The sequence below is a fragment of the Pelodiscus sinensis genome, chromosome 6 (genome assembly GCF_049634645.1).
Source record: "Pelodiscus sinensis isolate JC-2024 chromosome 6, ASM4963464v1, whole genome shotgun sequence".
Classification (NCBI taxonomy): Eukaryota; Metazoa; Chordata; order Testudines; family Trionychidae; genus Pelodiscus; species Pelodiscus sinensis.
The window spans coordinates 463,759-486,580 of NC_134716.1; the positions used below are offsets into that span (position 1 = coordinate 463,759).

The 22,822-nt window shown below is 62.1% G+C and overlaps 2 protein-coding genes across 3 annotated transcripts in view; one reads left to right on the forward strand and one right to left on the reverse strand.

Moving 5' to 3' along the window:
• Positions 1-473: 473 nt before the first annotated feature.
• LOC102454495 (stimulated by retinoic acid gene 6 protein-like) lies at positions 474-20,334 on the forward strand. The gene is made up of 18 exons (XM_075931751.1): positions 474-812; positions 4,555-4,630; positions 5,351-5,451; positions 5,697-5,827; positions 7,028-7,148; positions 7,639-7,760; positions 8,216-8,661; positions 9,152-9,222; positions 9,658-9,769; positions 11,794-11,947; positions 12,841-12,916; positions 13,684-13,765; positions 13,905-13,953; positions 14,035-14,152; positions 14,908-15,031; positions 16,575-16,734; positions 17,833-17,979; positions 18,666-20,334. The coding sequence occupies exons 1-18, from the start codon at positions 793-795 to the stop codon at positions 18,800-18,802; spliced, it is 2,247 nt and encodes a 748-aa protein (XP_075787866.1). The 5' UTR covers positions 474-792; the 3' UTR covers positions 18,803-20,334.
• SHB (SH2 domain containing adaptor protein B) overlaps positions 20,263-22,822 on the reverse strand; it is a 34,538-nt gene continuing 31,978 nt past the window's right edge. For both annotated transcript variants that reach the window (XM_075931227.1, XM_075931226.1), the window contains one exon: positions 20,263-21,063. In XM_075931227.1, the coding sequence (XP_075787342.1) occupies positions 20,880-21,063 (184 nt within the window). In that variant the 3' untranslated portion in view covers positions 20,263-20,879. The remainder of the gene's footprint in view (positions 21,064-22,822) is intronic.

The following is a 22,822-nucleotide window of genomic DNA, read 5'->3' on the forward strand; positions in this document are numbered from 1 at the left end:
ACCTACAGCAGAGACCATCCCAAGCCTCCAGACTCAGGGGCGCGGCAGAAATGAGCACGGGACCAGCCTGGTGCCAGTGTGTATGTTCACCTCTCGGCAGCCCCTCCATGGCACTCGGGTAACCCTACGCCATGGAGTGCCTTGTGCCGCCTAGTGCCATGTGCTTGTTCAGTGCAGCCCAGCAAAACCGTGATGAAAACTAGCCAGGTCAGACACCAAACCTGCCGCTCCCCTTTCTCCGCAGCACAAGGAGAGCGGAAAGGCGCCTGGTGTTCTTTGGCCATGAACAAGACTTGGGTGTCAGGTTTTTCAAAGAGGAGCAATCACAGACGCAGGGCAGGCTGGGAGGGAGCTGGCTCCAGCTCGGAAGGCTTTCAGCCCGCACTGTTGACGCCCTGATTCATGTGTCACACACGTGCATTTTTGCAAGGGTGGGTGCAGAGAGAGGCTCATTTCCCAGCGAGAGACCTGGCGAAGGCAGCCAATCAGCCCCTGATCCGGCACAGCCAAGCGGAATGTCACTTCCTACCCTGGAGCGTCCCAGGGCTCAGTGTCTGGCAGGATGTTTACTTAGCTTTGCTTTCCTGCCGAGCCGAGCCGAGCCGAGGCGGGGAGGGGAGGGGAGGGGAGGGGCAGGCTGCAGCAAGGCGCCCCGGGCCGGCAGAGGGTCCCAGGGCAGCAGCGGAGAAGCGTTCCCCGAGGACGAGCTGTGCTACCGCGCCTGGCGCACGCTGCCGCCGAGTGACTGCTCCGGCCGTCTGCGTCCCGTGGAGCCCTCGCTGCCCAGCCGGGATGCCCTCTGGAGGGGCCTGGTACGTGCGCGGATGCTGGGGTGGGCTGGCGGGGGAGCGAGGGCACCTGCCTCTCCCGGGTCCGCAAGGGCAGAGTGCCCCGTTGTGAAAGTGAAAGGTCTGGCCGGCGAAATCTAGGCTCGTTTTCTGCCTGCGCCGGAGCAACGGGGAACTAGGAGAAAATAAGCCACAAGTCCAGCAAGGAGCGAAAGGAGCATGGCCATGGCAGGGCGCTGTACTGCAAAGAAGGGCTGGATCTTTTCCTGGGGATAAGGCAACGCGCCACATGTACTGATCACACACAGAGTAACCAGTACTGATCAGATGCATAGGACACATCACACTCACGCACTCACACTCACAAGCACACTCACTCCGTCTTGTTGTTACCAACAGTTGCTCCCCCTAATTGCACTGGCCAGGTGAGTTAGAGGGTGGAGCCAGGCTTCTGCCGATCCGGATCGATGCTCCCATGTTGACAAGACGAAAACCCGGGGTCCCTCTGCAAGATGCCTCCTATTTATCCCTCTCATGCAGCCAATTAGTCATCACCTCGCCTTTCTTAATGCTGCTTCAAAGAGAGTTCTTCCAAGGGCAGGCACTTGCTGCTGGACTCCCAAGGCGTCTGTCTGTCCAGTCTTCTTAATGAGCTCACTTTGCAGGTATTGTCTTAGCTCTGGCTCCCAGACCTTCTCCACCCTGGCAACTGCTGCTGGAGGTGCTTCCCTTTCAGTCTCCATTCACACCTCATTCATTGCAACAGGGCAATCAAGGAAAGGGGAGAGCTCAAAAGACATTTTTTCTTACAAGATCTGTATATCTGAATACAAAGTTATAGGAGAAATGTTCCAGAGATTCTATAAGAACACTTAAAGATAGATCTAAAAGGACAAGATCTTAATACAAAGTATAATATCACAGGGATTTCTCCACATTGTCCCCCTTTTGACCCCTCAAGAACAATTCTTGAGTGGGTCACACTTTATATAACTAATTAATGGTGATATATGAGAAGCAGTTTGAGCTTGTGGTTGTAATTCAACAAATATTCTCTTTATCCAGCAACACTTTTAATAAACAATATTTTGCAATAAGATGGAAGTCTGAGTGACCAACCCTTATGTGTAAAATATAGTTACATCATATACATTGCTGCACAGGGAGTTGAAAGAAATGCCTCCTGTATTGATCCCATAAACTCCCTGCTAACAATAGCATAATTGTCAGAGGGGGAAAGTTGATTTAAACATTCCAGTTAACACTGATTTTTTTTTATCCAATGTTTTCACATAGCTATAATATAACCTTGTGCTTTAAGTTTATTCCTTCAAGTTTGTTTGTTTTTTATCAATAGATAAACCTTGTGCTTCATGCATAGTTTTTCTTTTAAATTAACCTTTACCACTTTTTCCAATTAGCAAGATTCAAATTCCTTGGCCTGTACTCTTTTGAGATACTGGTGTCTGTAAATACACTCAAAATGCATAATGCTTATTAAACCTTCCTGCCTAACGCAGTATTGTTTTTAACACAGTATACTAGCTAGTAAGACAGACAGACATTAGACAAACACAAAACATAAAACAATCTTTGTTGCAACAATACATCCATGGTGTTATAGGGTGTTCAGCTGGTACCAGCTTGTCCTGATTTTCTGAAAGATTAAAAAAAAAAAAAGAACATACTTCTACCCCTTTGGGAGTGGCACATTATTATTTACATACTTTCTCTTTTACAGATATGCTTTCACTCCTCTCTTTGCTTACAATTACTCCTATAGTTACATATTTTTGTTTTGTAGGCAAAACAGGTTTCAGTGGTTTCTACCCCTTCTTTTGGGTGAATTACCCCACTGTGTAATCATCACATTCAGGAGGTGTACTTCAGTTTTCTTCTTGTACAGCAGACTAGGTTAGCAAGTTTCTGCTGTGTCAAGTTTATGCATAGAGAATAGCCAAGAAGCATTATTACTGTAACTCCGGAGAATTTTCAGGGTGAGTTGTGTTTCCAATGACCATTTTTCTAAAAGCATTCCTTTAGACTACTTCTCTTTGAGATCAGTTTGTTAATAGCATCTTTAAATCTTTGCTTATACAGACCCCCTTTTGAATCTGTTTTCATGTTTAGCATTGTGCAAACATAAATCCTTTTTCTTGCTTGTTTTTAGATCCTGAGATTTTTAGATTCTCAGTTTCAGGTTTGACTCTTTTTTCCCACCTTTCTTTCTGGAGGGCTTAAATTTGAACTTTCTGATGTCAGGTAGTTTGCTGATCAAACTTAGCTATTACCTGCAAAGCTTCTTTGTGCTGCCAGCTAGGGCATCTGCACCACAGAACACTTTCTGGCTTGCTTTTAGATTCAAAGCTCCCGTCCCCCTCCCAAGGCAGGCCCTGCAGTGAGCTGGGGGATTTCAGGGGACAACTTAGGAAGGACGGTCTGTCCTGTGTGGACATTAAGCCTCTGGTCATGGCTTTTCCCAGAGTCCTGCTCCCACAGTTGGAGTCCAGAGGTCCGATTCCGAGCTCAGTCCTGTTTGCACTCCTGTCTCTGGATTTCTGATCCCCGTCTGGCGGGAGAGAGACCACACCCCCTCGCTCCCCACCCCGGGCAGCCTGCTTCACCTCGGTCCTGCTGCGCTCAGCCCCGGCGGGGGGCACTCGTCCATGGAGCTTGTGACGTGCTTTGGGACTATCGGCAGGGAGGGGCCTTGGCAGATGTCTAATGCTGGTGCGAGTTCTGCTTTCAGTTCTGCTGAAGTGAAACTCATGGTCTTCGGAGGAAGCCACCCCAGTGCAACTGAAAGAACCGTGGCCCATTGGCCCGTGAACTGTGTGTGCCAGGCCTCGCTGCAGTGCCCTGTGCCCATGAACGGAGCTTTGAGCCTGCAGGGACGGGGACCTGCCGGCGTTTCCTGGGCCCATTTCGGCCTGTCCCGCTCACGCAGTGGCGAGCGCGCATTGAACTCCAGGGGGTGCGCGTGTGGAGAAGGGGGGCGCGTGCAGAGCTGACTTGGGCAGGCCACCGCCCGGGAGCTGCGCGAGAGCTACTCCTTAGAAGAGGAGCCGGCCGGGAGAAGGAGCAGGGCTGGCCCGTGTGCGGGTAGCTGCGGGTCCCCCGGCGGTGATGCAGGGCTAATGCGAGCGCAGCGAGCATCACGCCAGCGGCGCTCTGAAAAGGCTCCTGGCGACCTTGGCCCCTCCGTCCATATCTAACCCCCTAAGTCGGGGGGCTCTGAGTGCAGTGGGAGCTGCAGGAGCTCAGCCCCTTTGAATACCAGGCTGCTTTCGTCTCTGCGCCGCGCTGAGGTGAGGGGCCTGCCCTGGGGCAAGCCAGGGCCAATGCCTGCAGCCCTGCCGGAGAGCCGTCCAGTGGCAGCAGACACCCAGCTCACAAGCGCATACGGACGGGAGGACAGTCCGGATTTTCCCTGCTTGGAGTGCAGAACGGAGCTCCGCCTTCCCTATGGCCTAGGGCTGCAGGAGACTTCCCCTGGTCGCACGCAGGGCTTTCCACATGGGCAGGGTATCGCTTTGGCCAGGACTGACTCTGGGCTGAGGAACCCGGGCGCGTGGGCGGCCTGGTGGCACGCTGGAGTCCAGACCCTCTTCCGGCTGGCTGCCGCATCGCGGTGTCGGGAGCGGGCGTGAGCCCCCACCGCGGCGGGGCGGTTTCCCTGTGGGCATTGAGTTACTGTCTGCGCGCTCCCCAGGAAAGGGCCGGGAGGGGCGCCACTGACAGGCCGTCGTCTGCTCTTGTGTCTCAGGAGCTGGCAGACCAACGGCACTTGTGAGGGTTCAGTGGACATGGAGCTGCTGCTGCACTACTCCCTTATCCCGTCGGTGAGTGAGCCGAGGGCAGAGGGGCTGCTTCCTGCATCGTGGGCAGGGGCCGTTTCCTTCTGCGCTCCCAGCACAAGCCGTGCTGTGAGACGGACAGGACACTGCAGCACACTGGCACGCGGCGTCTGGGGGGGACAAGCCGCCCCAAAGCCCCCAGCCGGCGTGTCCCTCGTGGCGAGTTTACACACCCTCCAGGGCCGCCTGTGTCCTGTTCACAGGTTCGCGTCCTGTGGCAGTCTTGCTGCGGGGAACGGGTTCAGTCGCGTGTGCAGCCGTAGGGAGTCCTGGGCGGGCCGGGCACAAAGGAGCTCTGCTTTCCCGAGAGCCTGGGGGCCAGGCATGGGGGGGGGGGATGCGCAGAGGAGCGGTTCCCTTGCGCTCACTCACACCGTGTTCCCCTTCCTGGTGCCGAGCACTGCCCGGGGTTCTCCTGAGGAGCGTGGCAGCCCCCACCGCAGCGGGTCCCAGACGCGCCCCGCGAGGGCAGGCAGGGGCCGCCAGGCCGAGGGGGGACGAGCCCCCATGCGCCAACGTGGGAAAAGGGGCCTCTGGCAAGGCGTGACCCTGCCAACGTAACAGCCGAGAGCGCGTGGCCTGGCGTCGGGGCTCCCTTCGGCCCAGCCCAGGGCGTCTGTGCCAGCACCGTGGTCCCAGCCCCTGTGCCTGCTCCGAGAGCCCGTGGCCCGGACACGCCCGCTCACAGCTCTCCTCTCCTTGCAGCTTGCCATTATCGCGGTGCTGTCCTTCCTCGAGCGCCGAGCCAGCAGGACTTGGCCGGACGGGAAACTGCGCTTCCTGGAGGGCCGCTTTGGCATTGTGGTGTGAGTGCGAGCGGGCCTCGCGGGGCTGGGCTCTGCGGGGGGGTGAGCTCGCAGTCCGGAAGCTGAGCTCCACACCCCTTCCCTGCCCAGCTCTGGGCCGAGGCTCGCCAGCCCCCAGGCGAAGCAGAAGTATCAGCATTCGGGGTGCGGGCCGCCTTGCCCTGGCTCGGGCCGGCCCTCCTCAGTCCAGGCCCGCTGTCGGTGATGCAGGGGAGTCAGCTGCAGGCTTTGCTCTTTGTTCACAGACCCCTGGATTTTGTGGGGACGTTCAGCAACCGGTGGTCCTTCGGGTTCGCCTTCGGCGCCACGGCCAATAAGGTCATGCTCCTGTTTTTGGAAGATTACGTGCCGCTGCAGGTGCCCCGCTGGGCCCAAGGTATGGTGCAGGCCACACGCCCAGCGGGGAGGGGCCCTTTGGCTGTCTAGTGCTTTGGGGTGGCACAGGAGCAGCCTGAGCCCCGGGGAAGGAGCCAGCTGGGCAGGGCGCTTGGCGAGGCCTGCTGGCTCCCTCAGGCCGTAATGCTGCAGGAGGGGTGTCCGTCTGGGAAGTGGCCATCTGGCACCCGAGTGGCGCCCCTCGGTACGTGTGCAGAGAGGAGCGCTCCTAGGAGCTCCGGCGGCCAGAGGCCAAGGTCAGTGCTGGTTTCGGTGGGGGGTTAGTTACTCGAGAGGCACAAACAGGCCAGCATTGAAGCACTTGCACCAAAGCAACGAGCCTCCATCCAGCACTAGTGTACAACCACTGTGCATGAGTCACGAGCCATGGAGCCAGGGTGACTCAGGCCCCCGCGGTCTGACGGGTCAGTGCACCGTGCACTAGTGTACAACCACTGTGCATGAGACACGAGCCCTGGAGCCAGGGTGACTCAGGCCCCCGCGGTCTGACGGGTCAGTGCACCGTGCACTAGTGTGCGACCACTGTGCATGAGACACGAGCCCTGGAGCCAGGGTGACTCAGGCCCCCGCGGTCTGGCGGGTCAGTGCACCGTGCACTTGTGTGCAATCACTGTGGGGTTAGTGCATGGGGCACTAGTGTGCGATCACTGTGGAGTTAGAGCATGGGGCACTAGTGTACGACACTCTTCTCCTTTCACACCTGTGGTGTAAGTGCTTCCATGGCCAGGGCACACCAGGGAGTGCCGAAGCCCTGCACTTGCTAACGCCAGGGAGGGGTTGCACTAGTCTGGTCTCTGAGGGGAGCTAGACGGTACTGAAGCGTGTGGGTTGGGGGGGCTGGGAAAGGCAGGGGTGGGATCAGCAATGTAATGGCCACGGGGCTTTGTCATTCTCTCCGAATCTGCTGGCAGAAGTGCCGACCTTCCGGCTCCCTCCACGGCCAGTGGCCTCAGGGCGTCCTGTGTGTGAGGAGGTGGCCTGTGCGCGTGCAGAGCTGCGACTTCTCAGCCGGCAGAGGAGACAAGAGCCTGGGTTCTAGTCCCGGGGCCCTAGGGACACGGGTGCGAGTCCACAGCCCCGGCCCGGGCCCGCTTTCCCAGCCGTGTCCCGAGCTAGCCAACGTGCGCGCTGTGCCGGCGGTGGCGCACGCTGAGACGCGCCCCCTGTGCTTTCCCTCCAGCCGTTGTGCTTCTCATAGGCGGCACTGAAGTGGGCCTCTCCCATTTCCCGCTCTTTGCCTGCCTCTCGACGGAGTCCCACGTCGCCGGCTCTGTCCTGGGCTTCTGCTACGCTTCCACTTGGTAAGCCATGGGCACTGAGACCCAGCCCCGCTCCCCGGCTACATGAGTGTGCGCTCATGTGCTGGCTGGCTCTGAGCCCGCTAACCACTGCGCCCTGCAGCGCACATGGGCTGGGCGGTTCCAGACTGGAACGCAGTGGGAGGGTGCCGGGGGCTTGGGGAGGCAGGGAGCCCAGCTCGCCACCCACCAGGGCTGCCGGGACGGCAGGGAGCCCAGTGGGGCAGCTGCAGGGAGGCCAGAAATGACCCGTCAGGTCCCCAGGGTGCCAGGCCAGGGAGGTCCAACCTGTGTCTGGAAGTTTGCCTCGCTCCCTCCAAAGAGGCATGGGGTGTTCTGATGACAAGATGGGGGCTGGGAATCCTGTGTCAGAGGCCCGGCCATGCACACCGAGCCCGGGTGTGTCGCACACCGAGCCCGGGTGTGTCGCACACCGAGCCCGGGTGTGCTGTAACGACAGCAGTCGGAGTCCAGTAACACGGCTGTTTTCCAGGCTCGCAGCCATGATGATCTACATTGCGCAGTGCCCACACGGACAAGTAAGTGTGTTTCTGTCTGAGGAGGGCGTCACGTTCCTCGTGTTGGTAATGGTGCCGGGGCACTGGCACAGCGGAGGTTTGGCTAGCGAGTCAGCTCCTCCGAGCCCCGGTTCCGTCCCGTGCCGAGGAAGAGCAGGGTGCACAACAGCCTTGCCTGGCTTCGGAGAGGCCAGCGAGAGGAGTGAGTGCCCCAGACGGGGGCCCTGAGAGAGAGCCTGGCATTGCCCGTGGGAGGGGAGAGCCTTGCGCGCAGACACCCAGGGCGGTGATCTCGGCCGTGGGGCGCTGCGGGTACAACTCTGCACCCAGACCCCAGCAGCCCCCGGCGATCCGCTCGGTGCCCGCCCGCCCGCCGATTCTGTGTCCGCCTGGGGCTCTGCGCGTTTGCACACCAAGTCCTGTGAGTGTGCGCAGACCAGACGCCTGCGCGGGCTGTGGGACGGCCGGGGACAGAGCACCCCCCGCCAGCCCCGGTGCGCCTGCGAGGACGTGTATCCCCTGAAGAAGCTAGGGCCCCGCCGTGGGCCTGAGCCGCACTGCCTGGGCTGCAGAGCGAGCAGTACATGACCAACCGGGGAGAGCCGCCCCTGCCCTCGTGCGGGGGCGAGTGGGCAGAGGGCCACGCAGCCGAGTGGCCGGTGTGGCGGCGGGCAGGGGGGATGCGCCGCCAGGCTCACAGGCCAGGAGAGGGGCAGGAGTGGCCCGTTGGTCTTGGTGGAGGGCAGTCCGCGTGCCTGGCTGCAGGTCACGGCCAGCATACAACCTGCCCTTCATGCCCGCCGTGCCCCGTGGCTTGGCCCGCGTGGCAGGAGCTCTGTGACACGGTGCGCTCTGCTCTGCCTGGCCAGGCGTTGGGAGACTATGAGAGGATCATATTTTACTGGCCGTCCCTGCTGTGCCTGGTGTTCCTGCTGGGCCGCTTTGCCCTGATGTTTGCCAAAGCCCTGCGGGTGCGACTCAACATGGACGTGCCACGCGTGAGTGTCCCTGGGTAGCGGCGTCCCACTCATTCAGCCCTCGCTCCCCTCCCCGGGAGACTCCTCCCCGAGGCCTGGCCCCTTTCGCCCGCAACAAGAGCTGGCTTCACCCAGAGCGCTGGGTGCGCGTCTGCCAGCCACCCCTGGACGTCCAGCCCAGCGGGCATGTCCCCGAGGGGCCCCCGGCAGGGCACAGCCAGGCGGGGGCGGGGGAGTCCGGGCTGCCTGCAGCTCGTGCGGACGGTGCCCGTTCCAGCGGGACGGACCTCAGTGCCGGCTGGCCGCTCCCCAGGGCAGCCCTGAGCCCCGTGGCGCTAGTCCTGCCCTTCTGCTCGCCTCCCGCGCCTGCTCGCGCCCCTCCCCTCTCCTGCTCCGTGCCGCCGGCAGGACACGGCCGGTCTTCCCACAGCCCCCGCCCCGCCTGGTCGATGGGCCCCGGGTGCTCCTGGGGGCGCCTCTCCGAGATGCTGACCGTGCCCCTTTCCCACAGGAGGAGAGCCGGCTCCTGACCGTGCCCCAGGCTCAGTACGTGAAGCGTCTGCTCCGCAAGCCCCCCGAGCGGTGAGCGCGGCCCGACCCAGGACGCCGACTTGCAGCGTTCCTGTTGGGTTCTCCCGGGCGCCTGCACCAGCTGCTGCCTATTGCCTGACGCGCCCGCCTGGGGAGAGCCGGGACAGGCCGGTTCTCTGGCCGCTGGGCCTGCCCATCTCCCCCCGCACGGCATCGGCAGGCAGCGCGGGGAGCAGAGCACGTCCCCGCTGCTTGGCCTGCGACTCAGAGCCCCTGCCTGCGGCTGCCCTTCGCAGAGGCTGTGGCACGGGAGGCAGCCCGGCGGGGCCTGGCCAGGAGGGGCTAGGAGGGCGTGGTGGGCTCTTTCTCTGCAAAGGGGGGAATGACGGTGGACGGGATCTGGCCCTGGAAGTGCCACCGGTGCAGCGCTCGGTCCCTGCGCCAGCACTGACGTTCGGCTGTTTGCCCGTCTCCCTCCCTTCCCAGGCAGGCGCAGAAGTCTTGGGTCCGGCGCAAGCTGTACGAGTGGGACGCCTGCTTTCAGTTCCCCGGCCGAATGATTGGCACATCCGTGCTAGCCGTCATCTGCCTCTACCTTGTAAGTACACGGCACGTGTCCCCGAGCAGCGCTGCCCCCGCGGGGCCCGCCTGCCTGTAACCATTTCAAGCCAGGCTGAAACCTCACCCAGCTAACTAACCCAGGACTGGCCGCACATCTGCCAGGGCCGCTGGCTCCCGTAAGCCCCGAACCGCGCACCTGCTGGCCAGCAACCTGACTGGGGCACCTTCCGGCCAGGCCAAAGGGCGTTCCCCTTGTTCATGGCAGGCTGAGGGAGAGAAAAGGCTTTTAGACACCTGAAAACTGCTATCATGTCCCCTCTCAATCTTCTCTTTTCTAAACTAAACAAACCCAGTTCTTTCAGCCTTCCCTCATAGCTCATGTTCTCTAGACCTTTCATCATTCTTGTTGCCCTTCTCTGGACCCTTTCCAATTTCTCCACATCTTTCTTGAAATGCGGTGCCCAGAACTGGACACAAGACTCCAGCTGAGGCCTAACTAGTGCAGAGTAGAGCGGAAGAATGACTTCTCGTGTCTGGCTCACAACACTCCTGTTAATACATCCCAGAATCGTGTTTTCTTTTTTTGCAACAGCATCACACTGTTGGCTCATATTTAGCTTGTGGTCCACTATAACCCCTAGATCCCTTTCTGCCATACTCCGCTTCCTAGACAGTCGCTTCCCATTCTGTATGCGTGAAACTGATTGTTCCTTCCTAAGTGGAGCACTTTGCATTTGTCCTTATTAAACTTCATCCTGTTTACCTCAGACCATTTCTTCACTTTGTTCAGATCATTTTGAATTATGACCCTATCCTCCAGACCAGTCGCAACCCCTCCCAGCTTGGTATCATCTGCAAACTTAATAAGCGTACTTTCTATGCCAATATCTAAATTGTTGATGAAGATATTGAACAGAGCCGGTCCCAAAAAAGACCCCTGCAGAACCCCACTTGTTATACCTTTCCAGCGGGATTGAGAACCATTAATAACTACTCTCTGAGCACAGTTATCCAGCCAGTTATGTACCCACCTTATAGTAGTCCCATCTAAGTTGTATTTGCCTAGTTTATTGATAAGAATATCACGTGAGACCGTATCAAATGCCTTACTAAAGTCTAGGTATACCACATCCACCGCTTCTCCCTTATCCACAAGATTCGTTATCCTATCAAAGAAAGCTATCAGATTGGTTTGACATGATTTGTTCTTTACAAATCCATGTTGGCTGTTTCCTGCCACTTTCCAAGTGTTTGCAGATGATTTCCTTAATTACTTGCTCCATTATCTTCCCTGGCACAGAAGTTAAACTAACTGGTCTGTAGTTTCCTGGGTTGTTCTTGTTTCCCTTTTTATAGATGGGCACTAGATCTGCCCTTTTCCAGTCTTCTGGAATTTCTCCCGTTTCCCATGATTTTCCAAAGATGATAGCTAGAGGCTCAGAAACCTCCTCTATCAGCTCCTTGAGTATTCTAGGATGCATTTCATCAGGCCCTGGTAACTTGCAGGCATCTAACTTTTCTAAGTGATTTTTAACTTGTTCTTTTTTTATTTTATCTTCTAAACCTACTCCCTTCCTAGTAGCATTCGCTATATTAGGCATTCCTTCATCAGACTTCTCGGTGAAGACCGAAACAAAGAAGTCATTAAGCATCTCTGCCATTTCCAAGTTTCCTGTTACTGCTTCTCCCTCCTCACTGAGCAGTGGGCCTACCCTGTCCTTGGTATTCCTCTTGCTTCTAATGTATTTATAAAATGTCTTCTGGTTAATTCTGGGCCTCTTGGTCTCGGCGTCTGGTGCAGACTCCGGGGCGATAAACTCCCACCACGTTGTCTGAGGGACAAAGCTTGCCTGCGCCCCCTTGCTGTCATTGAAAGGTTGAGCTGAATCCCCTCTATGGAAGAGAATGTGTGTTTAAAACCAAATGTAGCCAGCCAGGTTCCCACAGAGTCGCGGCCAGAATGAATGGGGTCACCGGTGATGATGAGGCACGCAGTGCTGTTCTGCAGAAGTGGCCAGTGACTAGGTTGCTAAGCTGCTGTTTGTGTCTGTTTTCCCGCAGTTTATTGTCATTGAGATTTTCGTCCAGAAGCAATCGTTCCAACAGCTGAGGGCACTGGAGTCGACAATGGAAAATCATTTCCTACTTAGCAATAGCACCGAAGAACTTTCCCCCGTTTTCCCGTGGCTGGGAGAGTTTATTAATGTCCTGCAAGGTACGGAGCTGTCCTTACAAAAGGTGGCGTGAGGGCAATCCCTTTTCAAAAGCAGACTGAGCACACACTTCTAAGGCTGGGCCCTGCCCCTGCTAGGCAGTGGGCCACCTGCTGTGACTGGCACATCAGCGGCAAGTGGGAATGAACACATACACACGTTTCCTACAAAATGAAATTTAAAAAATCATTTTGGGCCCCGTAAAATAGAAAAGAGGAGACTGAGGGAGGATGGGACAGAGGTCTATAACATCATGACAGGTGTGGAAAAAGCGAATAAGGACTCCAAGAGAGGGAGGTGGCGGAAGTGGGGCAAACCAAAGGGCCTCCCACGAAGTCTCATTCTGACTCGGGCGCCCATGGGAAGCGGCGCAGAGGCCGAAAGCTGCCGCGGGTATGTGTAAGCTGAGTGGGAGCTCCCCCTCGTCTCCAGTGGACAGGTCTCCCCGTGTCAGACAGGCAGCGCGGCTGTTCCTTTCCCGGGCTCGGCAGGCAAGCAGGGACCCCCGCTGCACATTGGGAGAGCAGTGGCGGGGAACGTGCACCGCCAGGCGCTCAGGATCCCTGTTCTGCCGGTGCAGGCATGGACTCGAATCCACGGTTCTGAGCCAGGCCTTTGGGCTGGGCTCCGCGCTGTAATTCACCCGCAGCATTTCAGAGTGCCTGGCTGCCCGGCCCAAAGCGAGCCAAAGGGGGGGCCTGGCCTGGAGCTGGAGCCCCCGCCTGAGAGGGTGAGACAAGCCAGCCTGTGTCTCGGCAGGGTGGCCCCGAGGCGCCCCTGGCTGTGTGGCCCTGTGATTCCCTGTGGGTCAGTAGCTGAGAGCTCTGAGCTGAGCCACAGGGCTTTTGCCATCCCGCCGTGGGAGCGGCAGAGAACACGTTCGGCTTTTCCGCAGGTGTCTGGTTTTTCACCGTCTTTGCTGCCTCCCTGACCTGCATCACCTACGTGTTCCACATCTTGGCCTGCTACAGGTATGGACGGGCCGGAGGCGAACCGCCCAGGCAGCTCAGGTCTCTCGGGCCACGAGTCCTCCAGCAGCAGCGAGCTGATCGAGCACTAGTGCACTCTGCCCGGGCGTTGGCTGCTCAAGCTCAGTGTGTCTCAACCAGTGGTCCGAGGACCCTCAGGGGCACTCGAGAGAAGTCGGGGGGTTCATCAGCACAACTGACGTTTGGAGAAAACGGAATTTTTGTTCTAAGCTTGACAACACGTTATTAGTTTTGTACTTTTTGCACCCAAAAATTCCATCGCCTGCCCGGCTACGATGAAGTTGTTTAAACAAATGTGTTGCGATGGTAGAAAAAAATATTGTGCGTCTGAAAACTCTAGGGACTGGGGGGGACTTAGAATTTTTTTAAAAGGGATAAAAAAGGTGGGGAAACACTGGTCTAGAGCCAGGGTCTCAGCCTTTTCCTGAGCCCGGCCCCGTGCTGGACAACTGCCGTGGCCCGTCTGCGCCACGGCAGCTGGGTGGCCAAGACTCATCCACACAGACAGCTCTCCAGTGTCCTAGAATTTGTTAACGAAGCTAAATGACTAAACCAAACCACGTGAACCCATCCAGTTAGAATAAAGAGGCTTCAGAGCAACTCAGCTTCATCTAATCAGGGTCATTACTGCAAACAGCACAATTCCTTGCAGACGTGATCTAATCGTGTCTAGCTATAAGCTGTGAAAAAATAAATCTCCCATTTATCTGTGCAAAACTCTGTAAACTAACTTTGCCACCTTTATCCAGAAAACACATGAAGCGGCTGTGGGCAGGGGAGAAACATTTCCTGCCCGTCAGATTTCACCAGCCTTCTTCTTCTCGCAGCGTGGTAAGTTCCCGCGGCTTTTCCCCGCCTGCAGCGCACGTCCTGCCAACACCTGGAATTCAGTGGGGCGGCTCGGACTGCTTCTACGCCCCCGGTGTTAACCCACAGCGCTGACTCAAGCTCTGTCCTTCTGTAAATGCAGGCAGCAATAGCAAGATACTCCGGCTGGCAAATCGCATACCTGTTATGGGGTACGTGCCCCCAGCAGCGCAAGCCCACGTGCCACGGTCGCCCTTTGTCTCGCAGTAAGGGTTGTGTGTTCTCCTTTCCAGGGTACCTGATCCTGCACACGGTGCAGTGCGTGTTCGGGATGTTCATCATGTACGCTGTTGTTCTGCCGATACACCATGGCCAAGGCCTGGAAGTGGCGAAGGAGTTGGGACTGACAATGTAAGTGCACTGGCTTGGCACAGCTCTGGGCTCACCCCACGCTCGCGGGGCGCCTTGGGACGGAGCCTCTGGCACAGCGAGAGTCCTCCCGGAGGGGCCCGGGGCGCACGCTAGGCCGTGCCCACCCTGCGGCGCTCTCAGCGGTCCCTCCAGCAGCGCCCCTCCGCTCCGCCCCCGCGCCAGGCCCCGACCCCCCTCCGGCAGCGCCCCTCCGCTCCGCCCCCGAGCCAGGCCCCGACCCCCCTCCGGCAGCGCCCCTCCGCTCCGCCCCCGAGCCAGGCCCCCGGGCCAGGCCCCCTCCAGCAGCGCCCCCCCACTCCGCCCCTGAGCCAGGCCCCCCAACCCCCCTCCGGCAGCGCCCCTCCGCTCCGCCCCCGCGCCAGGCCCCCCAACCCCCCTCCAGCAGCGCCCCCCCGCTCCGCCCCCGAGCCAGACCCCCTCCAGCAGCGCCCCTCCGCTCCGCCCCCGAGCCAGGCCCCCCCGTCCCCTCCAGAAGTTCCCCCCGCTCCCTCTTTTCCCGGTCCCAGACCCCTACAACAGGACGGAGGGGCAGCCTGGGTCCAGCGCTGAATTCAGTTCAATACGTTTTCCGTCGGAGTCGTTCCCAGACCCCTTAGGCCTGGTCCCTGGAGCCTGGGGGTGCAACGTGGGCGTCAGACTCTGCCCGGCAGAACGGTGCCATTTCACACCTGCCGTGCTCTGGCCCGGCTGGCAGCCACACGGACGGGTCTGCCTCTCTTCCTTCTCCCTCCCAGCCTGGCCGCGGGGATCGCCGTCGGGCTCGTGCTCTTACAAGTCCGGGTGGCTGCCCTCTTCTTCCTGCAGCCCAGGATCCAGCCAGCGGACGAGCAGAAGCCGCTAGCTCTCAATAACAGGCGAGTGGGGGCAGAGAGCCCTTCGGCTTGCGGCTCCCCCTGCGGCGCTTGTCGGGCCGAGGGCTGCGCGGCAAACACCAGCCCCCGGCGGGAGGGCACCAGAGGGGCCTGGAACAGGCTGCTGCGGCCAGCAAAGGGGAAGGGGCCGTGGTCCCTACAGCGCGGAGAGACCCTGCTGTGAGTGCAGGGACTCGGCTAGTCCAGCGCCAGGTCGCACACAACTGATCCCGTCCCAAGCACTGCCCCGCCCCTTCCCCGCGGCCCCGCCCCTTCCCCGCGGCCCCGCCCCTTCCCTGACGTCTCACCCTGCTTCACTCCGTCCCCTTCCCCCTCGCTCCTTTTCCCTGGGTTGGGGCAGGGCTCTGGCTGGGGGTAGAAGCTGGGCGTGAGGGGTTTGGGAAGCAGAGAGGGCTCTGGCTGGGGGTGTTCAGCGTGCAGGAGGGGACGCCGGGCTGGGGCAGGGGCTGGAGTGCGGGAAGGGGTGAGGCTCTGGCTGGGAGTGCGGGCCCGGGGAGGGGGATGGAATTGGGGTGCAGGAGGCGGTTCGGGGCTGGGGTGAAGGGGGTGACAGCACCAGATGGGGTGTGGGGCCAGGGATGAGGGGTTTGGGGGGCAGGAGGGGCTCTGGGCTGGGCGGGGGTTGGGGGTGCGCGCTGTGGGAGGGAGTTTGGGGGGGGCACAGGGTTGGGGTGTGGGAGGGGTGAGGAGTGGGGCCTAGGGGCAGCATGTACCTCGGGAGCTCCCGGAAGTTTCCCGCACGGCTCCTAGGCAGAGGCTCACCAGGCGGCTCCCCACGGGCCCATCCCTATGGCTCCCACTGGCCTCAGCTTCAGAGCTGGGGTGTGGGTGCCGGCAGTGCACGGAGCCCGGAGCCTGTCCCAGCCCCGCTGCGTCACTGGACTTTTACCGGCCCTGGCAGCCGCCACCAGCGCCCCTGGGACCCGGCGTCCCGCTCGCAGGCTGCTGGGCACCCAGCCACGATGGCCTCTGCGGCGGGCAGGCGGGCAGCGCATGTCCTGCTGCGCGCGGTCTGCAGCCGGCAGCTGTGGGCTCGAGCCGGCCTTCCTGTCGCACCGGCGGGAGCGAGCCCCACGGCCGTGCTCGGGGGCGTGGCACCTTCCAGCCGTGGGGAGAGGCCCGGGCCAGGCGGTGCTCTTTGAGTCCCGCGGAGATGGCTCCGGCCCGAGGCCAGCCCTGGCGCCAGTGCGAGGCTGCTGCGTACGCGCCTCCCGCTGCAGTTGTGCTGGGCGCGCACTAGCCATGGCAGGGTGGCACGCTGGGTTCTCTCTCCTTGCGCACAAGTCTGTTGGTGCTGCCCTGGGTGCCCCGCCTCTGCCCCGCATGGTGCTGCCCACCTCTGCTCGCCCCTGGGTGCCCCGTCCCGCATGGCCCGCGTGGCGCTGCCCACCTCTGCTCGCCCCTGGGTGCCCCGCCCCGCATGGCCCGCGTGGTGCTGCCCACCTCTGCTCGCCCCTGGGTGCCCCGCATGGCGCTGCCCACCTCTGCTCGCGCCGGGTGAGCAGGCGGCTCCGCTCTTTTGCAGGAAGGCCTTCCACAACTTCAATTACTTCCTCTTCTTCTACAACGTGCTCCTGGGCCTGGGGGCCTGCCTGTCCCGGCTGCTCTGCAGCGCCCTGCTGGGGACGTGGCTGATCGCCCGCATCGACAGGACCATACTGCAGAGAGGCTACGAAGGGGCTGACACGGGTAAGGGCCGGGCCAGCGCGCTCACAACGCGGAGTGCAACGCGTCCAGCAAACCCCCGATTCACCGGCAGGCGCCTCTTCCTGCCCAGCCAAGCAGCAAGCACAATATAGTGCCCTGAAGGGCTGCGCCAGGCCAGCGCCTGGCCTCCCTCATGCACCCGAGGGTCCCCCGGCACCTCGCAGAGTATCGGCTCCCAAGCTGCTGGGCGAAACCCAATCCTGGGGCAAGTCGGGCGCAGGGGGTCAGCGCACGGAGCTCAGGCTCCTCCACCTTTGGGAGCTAGTCTCAAGGGTGCCACAGACCCACTGGGCGCCCCTCTGAGCCAAGCACCTAACAGCCTGTGCATCCGAAGGCTTCCACGGCCACGCAGGCCTGGCCCCAGACTCGGCCCCGATGGGTTTGAGCCCAGGCTGCCCTGGCCTGCTTTGAAGAGGGAGGGGTAATGATGTGACTGTTTTCAAAGAGGCGACGCTGCCGGAGAATAAGCCCCAACACTGGGCTTTTCCAATGGAGATCAGCCGCTTGTCTGTGCTTGGAGCTGTGAGTGTAGCCTTGCGAAGAACCGCAGCGAACCTGCCCGGCTCCTTCCAACGCTCTGCGAGCAGCTCCCGGTCGAGTCACGCAGACGGCCATGGCCTGGCGCTGGGCAGGCCTGCGGGGCCTGAGCGTTCCTTGCAAACTCTTGCAGGCTGCGTTCAGACGCTGCTGTTTGAGTGCTGTGGCTGGCTGCTGATTTCGGTTTCTGATTCCTGATTGGAGGCCTCGTTTGTATAAGTGACGGCTGTTCTGTCAGACGATTCCTTCCTTCCTCGGGCCCACATCCCGCAGGAGAGGCGCAAACATCCGCCCACCTGCCAGCACCTCGCTGCTCTCACACCTGGCCCGGGCGGCGGGGCGGGGCGGGGCGAGGAGGCAGTGCTGCTGGTGTCTGTGCAGTGGGGTGAACCCGGCGCCCGAGCTGTGCTCTTCTCACAAGCGCCTGCGGGTCCGAGGGGAGCGGCGGTGCCCAAGGAAGGCAGCAGCACGGGGCCCGCAGGCCGTAGGGAAGGGAACCAGCTGCACAGCCCGGTGGGTCTCTCCTGTGTCCCTTCACTGCAGGATTCAACACGTGGGTCGGGATGCTCTTTATGGACCACTACCACACCAACCCCACCCTCCTCTGCTTCTGCCACGTTCTTCTGGTGGGGAGCCCTGAGCGGAGCCTGCCGAAAGCCACCAGATACGCTTCCTTCGGCAGCATCTCCAGTAAGTGCCGCTCTGCGCCTGTGCCCGTGTGCCTGCGCCCCGGGAGCCACTGGGCGCGGGACGCTCGGCGCCGATGCCCTGAGCCGCACGGTGCTCCTGGCTGCGCAGTTGCCATGCCCTGTGCCAGTCCGAGATTAGCGCCGAGGCCCACGCACGGCCTGCAAACTCAGGGCCAGAACCCCGCTCGGCGCTTTGCTTCCCACAGGGTCCCGCGGGTGCCAGTGTCCCAGGGTTACAGCAGGCGGGCCTGGGGGCCCAGGGGCAGGAGGGTGTCAGTCCTGAGCCACGGTCCCCTGGCGCCAGTCGGTGGAGTGGGGGGAATTTGGCCCACGCGGCGGGGGCAGAGGGAAGGTGGAGGGACGCTCTGATTCCAGGCAGGGACCGGAGAGCGATTGGTGGGCTCCCGGGGAGCAGAGGGGGGAGGCGCGGTGCAGGGGCTGGAAGCCGATCCGCACGGGCCAGGCTGCAGGGGGGTGCATACTCCTCAGCACTGCCCACGGTCAAAGCAGGGTGTTGGGACCAGCTCTGCCCGGGGCGTGGTGGGGCCAGCCCCGGTGGCACCGGGTTTCCTGGCCGGCGAAGGGCTGTGTGCAGTGGCGTCTCGCGGGGCCGCTGGCCAGCAGTTCCTGGGGCACGCACTGATCCAGACCCGCTGCCTGCTGGGCGCTGGGCCACTTTCTTTGCAGATGCCAGAATCTCCCCTCAGGCCCGGACCCGGTGGCTGCTGCTCTACTCCCTTCTCAACAACCCCCAGCTCGTGGCGCTCAGGAAGCCGAGCGCGCGCTCCAGGGTCGGTGCGGCGCCCCAGGGTCCCTGCGTCTAGCCTCTCGGCCGGTCCGGTGCCAGTGGGCAGCCTCTGGCCACCTGGGCTTGCGGCGCTGTCTCTGGGAAGGCTGAGAGCTCTGCGGCCGGGGGTGCGTGTGTCCACCCGGCAGCTGTGCCGTGTCAAACCCCGGCAGCCAGCCAGAGCCCCCTGGTCCCTGCCCGAGTAGAGCCACGGCCCTTCCTTCTCTCACTGGGCCAAGCCTGCGAGTGCCAGCTCCCTGCGTTTCCCCCGGGCAGGCGGGTCCTGGGGCCTCCCTCTCCAGCAAGCACGGCTTTCGCTGCCGACTCCCCGCCGGGCCACTAGTGCTCCAGCCACGGCCCTTGAGACGCCAGCGCTGGCGGGAGAAGTCAGCCCAGTCCCATAGCCGGGCGGGGCTCTCTCCACTCCAGGTACCAGGCGCCTCCCTGGCGCTGATGCGGCGCCAGCTGTGGGGAGGTGGGCTCAGGGTTTGTTATGCCCCAGGCAGGCGCCGGGGCGGCTGCGGAGACGGGACGTGCTGTTCTGCTTCTGGGGCTGGGCCGTGATCCCAAACACAGCTCCTCAGCTGCCCCGGCACCCGCGTGGGGCAGAGCAAGCCTCGGGCCCTCCTTCGGGGAGACAGGCTACGGCTTTTCCTGGGGTTGGGGGGGCACAAGCTCAGGGTGCCTCGGAGCTGGTGGGGTGGGGGCAGCTCTGGGCGGTGGGGGAAGCTGCCACGTGCACACGAGTTCCCCCGCCGGCCTGTTGGGCAGAGCGGTGGTTGGGCTGGGGCCGTGGGACAGACCCAGCTGTGAGGAGATGGGGCCTAACAGGGCTGGGCTCAGCAGCCCCTGGGGGCTCTTCCAGCGCATGTCCCTAGCGCTCATGCTCCAGGGCTGCAGCCGGCTGCCTGCGGCGGTCAGGAGGGGATTCCGTCCCCGCGCCCAGCGGGTTGGGCTGACAGGTTTTGTGGCTCCTTCCTCCGGAGCGCCAGGGACGGTCCTGGCTGGAGATGGGGCTGGACGGGACCGACCCAGGCCCAGAAGCTCGGCTGGCTGGTTCTGCTCACGCTCAGGGTCTGACTGGCGCCGTGTGCGGGCTCAGGCGGGAATCCCCCTGGGTGGATCAGACTGGCAGTGACCCTGGGGTGTTTCCCCTCCCCCTGCAGCGCGGGGGGGTCACATGCTAGGCGTGGCCGGGCCCCCCCTCTCTCACGCAGGGCTGGTTCCCTGGTCCCACCTGCGGCACGGAACAGTCTGGTTCCCGGGCCCGAGAGACCCGGGCCGCCTGTCCCGATGCGACGCTCTGGCGCCTACGCTGGCCCTGAACTCGGTGACGCTGGGACTGTTCTCGGCCCAGAGAAAATCAACACAAGAAGGGGGCCTCCAATGGCCGGAGCCCAGCGCCGTGTCACGGCCGGAGGGCACCCTCCTCCGCACCAGCAAGAGAACGAGACGCGCCTGCCTGCCTGGGCCGAGGAACGACGCTTGCACCATGGACACAGTAACCCTCAGATTTATTAATGTACCAAAAAAGGATAAAAAATATATATTAAACCACTATGTCAATTACATACCCTAGTCATAAATAATCAACCACGCCTTGCTACTGGCAAATCACTCGGCACGCTCTCCGCGTCACACGGGCGAGGCGACTCCAGTGCGGGGACCAGGACTAGCGGGGGCGGTGCGCACGGGGGACTCGGCCTCACGCCCATCGTGCGCCAGCTGCTCCGGGAGCCTGGAAGAGCCTCCCCCGCCCGCGAGGACAGCACGGCGCTCCCCGGCGGGAGAGGGTCTGGCCCCGCACAGCAAGGAGAGCGGCCCGGGGAGTGTCCTGGCGGAAGGTGGAGCTCTGCGTTATTTACCCGACGGCCGCTCTTTGGATAGGAAACGCTTCTGTCCACAGGAAGGTTCTCGCGCCACTCGCGCAGCCACGGACAGCAGCGCCCGTGGCCACACGCACAGGGCTGCGGTTGGCAACCAGCCAGCATGCACCGCAGAGGAAAGACGGGGCGTCTTCACTTCGCCACCAATTCCGAGTTCTGGTCACCGCAGCCACGTCCTGCTCCGTGGCTTGCCGGTGCCTCCTGCCCACTGCAGGGCCCAAGCTGGCGCTAGAGGGTCCGGACGGCCACTGGGTAAAGCAGGGACAAGTGTTCTGCGCCCTTGATGGGCAGTTTTTTGGTGGTGTAGTAGTGGATGACCTCTGGAACGCTGTCGAACGGGGGGCTGTTCTGGCCCAGGACGTATTTCTCTTTGGTTTTGGTCAGTTTCATGTGCATGAACCCTTGGCTGCTCCTGCGAAGGGGGAGAGAGAGAGAGCCCATTAGCACCTACCCAAGCGCCCCGGGGCCGTGCTGCAGGGCAGAGCCGCCGGGCAGAGCCAGCTCCCTCCTGCCACCAGCCAGGGGCCAGGCCTGGAGAGGAGACATTCCAGCCTTCTCCAGGAACGCCAGGCCCTCCTTGGGCAGCCCCGGCAAGGGGGTGGGTGGTCACCAAGCTCCTCCCTGGCCCGCCTGGGGGGAAAGTGGGGGGTTGGGCTGCAGCTTTCCAACCCCCCAGACCCAGAGAGGGGCTCCCCCCCCAGGTAAGAGGCACCGGTATACAGCCCCTTCCAGCCACAGCTCTGCACAAGGGGGCCAGGCTGCTAGCCGGCCGGGGCAGCCACCGCGCCCCCTCTGAGCAGGAGCACGCTGGGACCCACCTCAGCCGCAGGGTCACTGGCAGAGCCAGGCGGAACGCCCCGCCCTTCACTGACGCGCCCAGGTGACAAGGGGTTAGGACGTAGACACCCCACAGAGCGCTGGCCCCCGTGCGAGGCAGCCAGGCGCGTAGCTCGGCTCACACCCATCGCCCCCGGCTCCCTCTCGCACCCAGGCACTTCCAGGCCTGCCCCTCCGTGGACACGGCTTTGCTGCACTTAGGCCAGGGGGATCCCCAGCTACAATCACTGCCCTGCCGCAAGCCTGCGGTCGAGACGGGCGCCAGAAGCCCTCTGACACACGCCTGAGCTCCCCAATTCACTGCTGAAATTCCGGCACGGAAACCTGACTGCTCACACCTGCTAGCCCCATGGGCTGTGCAACTCCCCTAGAGTCCGGGCCGATGGGCCGACGGCCACAGCTCTCACCCAGATCCCTGCACTCCCACAACCGTCCCTTCGTGGCTGCCCTGCCGGCTAGCCAGCCCGGGGGTTTCCCTGGAGCACCGAGCCCCGACGCTGCTGGCTGGGCCTTCTCTTGGGAATTGCCAGCACCAAGTCCCCCGGACTCAGCGCCGCCCCCGAGCGAGCCTGTTACCCGGGGCCATTCTGGCTCAGGACGAAGCAATCGCCAAGGGCTCGCTAGCGAGTGTGTGCAGCCCCTTGCGCGAGGGGCTGGCGGTAGCTGCTACTGCGCTGCAGGGACCCGCATGGGCCCCACCACCCGCGGCTGAGTCTGTGCTCCAGGAGAGCGCGCGGGACGTGTTCTCCCAGCGGCAAAGGGGGGCCAGCCTGCGAGTGCGGCGGGATCGGGGGCGGGGCTGCTTGAGACGCACTGATGGCCCTGGCAGCCCCCCGAGCCGTCAGCTCTGCAGGTGGAGCCTGTTCCGTGGCTCCCCCAAACACGCTTGGTGCCGGGGTACCTGCGTGCTGGCTGGCCGGGCACCTCTGGCCTGGCGCGTGTACAGCCGACCTGCCCGCGCCGGCGACTCAGCCGAGGGCAAAGCGCCTGCAGGAGAGCGGAGACCGGGCTCCCACGCCGGCCGGCCTGCGGGGAGCTGCCAAAGGGCTCAGGCGCCGCCTTGCCCCGGCCAGGACTCCCCACCACAACCACGCAGCGCTGCTGGGGCAGGCTCTCCGCTGGGTCCCCGGGGCTGCTGGAACACACCCCGCCGGGCCTGCAGGGCACTCTGGGCCCAGCCCCTCCCCTGCGCCCGGAGCTGGCCAAAGCTTGCTGCAGGCTTGCTACCCCCCCCAGCTGCCAGGCCCGGGGGGCTTCCCTGCGGCAGGGGAGACAGACTGGGGGGTTCTGGTGTCTCCTCACACACGGAGGTGGGGGAGCTCGGCTGAGATGAC

Coding starts and splice junctions, on each gene's coding strand:
- LOC102454495 (XM_075931751.1), top strand. CDS start 793: ATGCCCTCTGGAGGGGCCTG. Junction 813..4,554: donor ATGCCCTCTGGAGGGGCCTG/GTACGTGCGCGG, acceptor CTTGTGTCTCAG/GAGCTGGCAGACCAACGGCA. Junction 8,662..9,151: donor TCAACATGGACGTGCCACGC/GTGAGTGTCCCT, acceptor CCTTTCCCACAG/GAGGAGAGCCGGCTCCTGAC.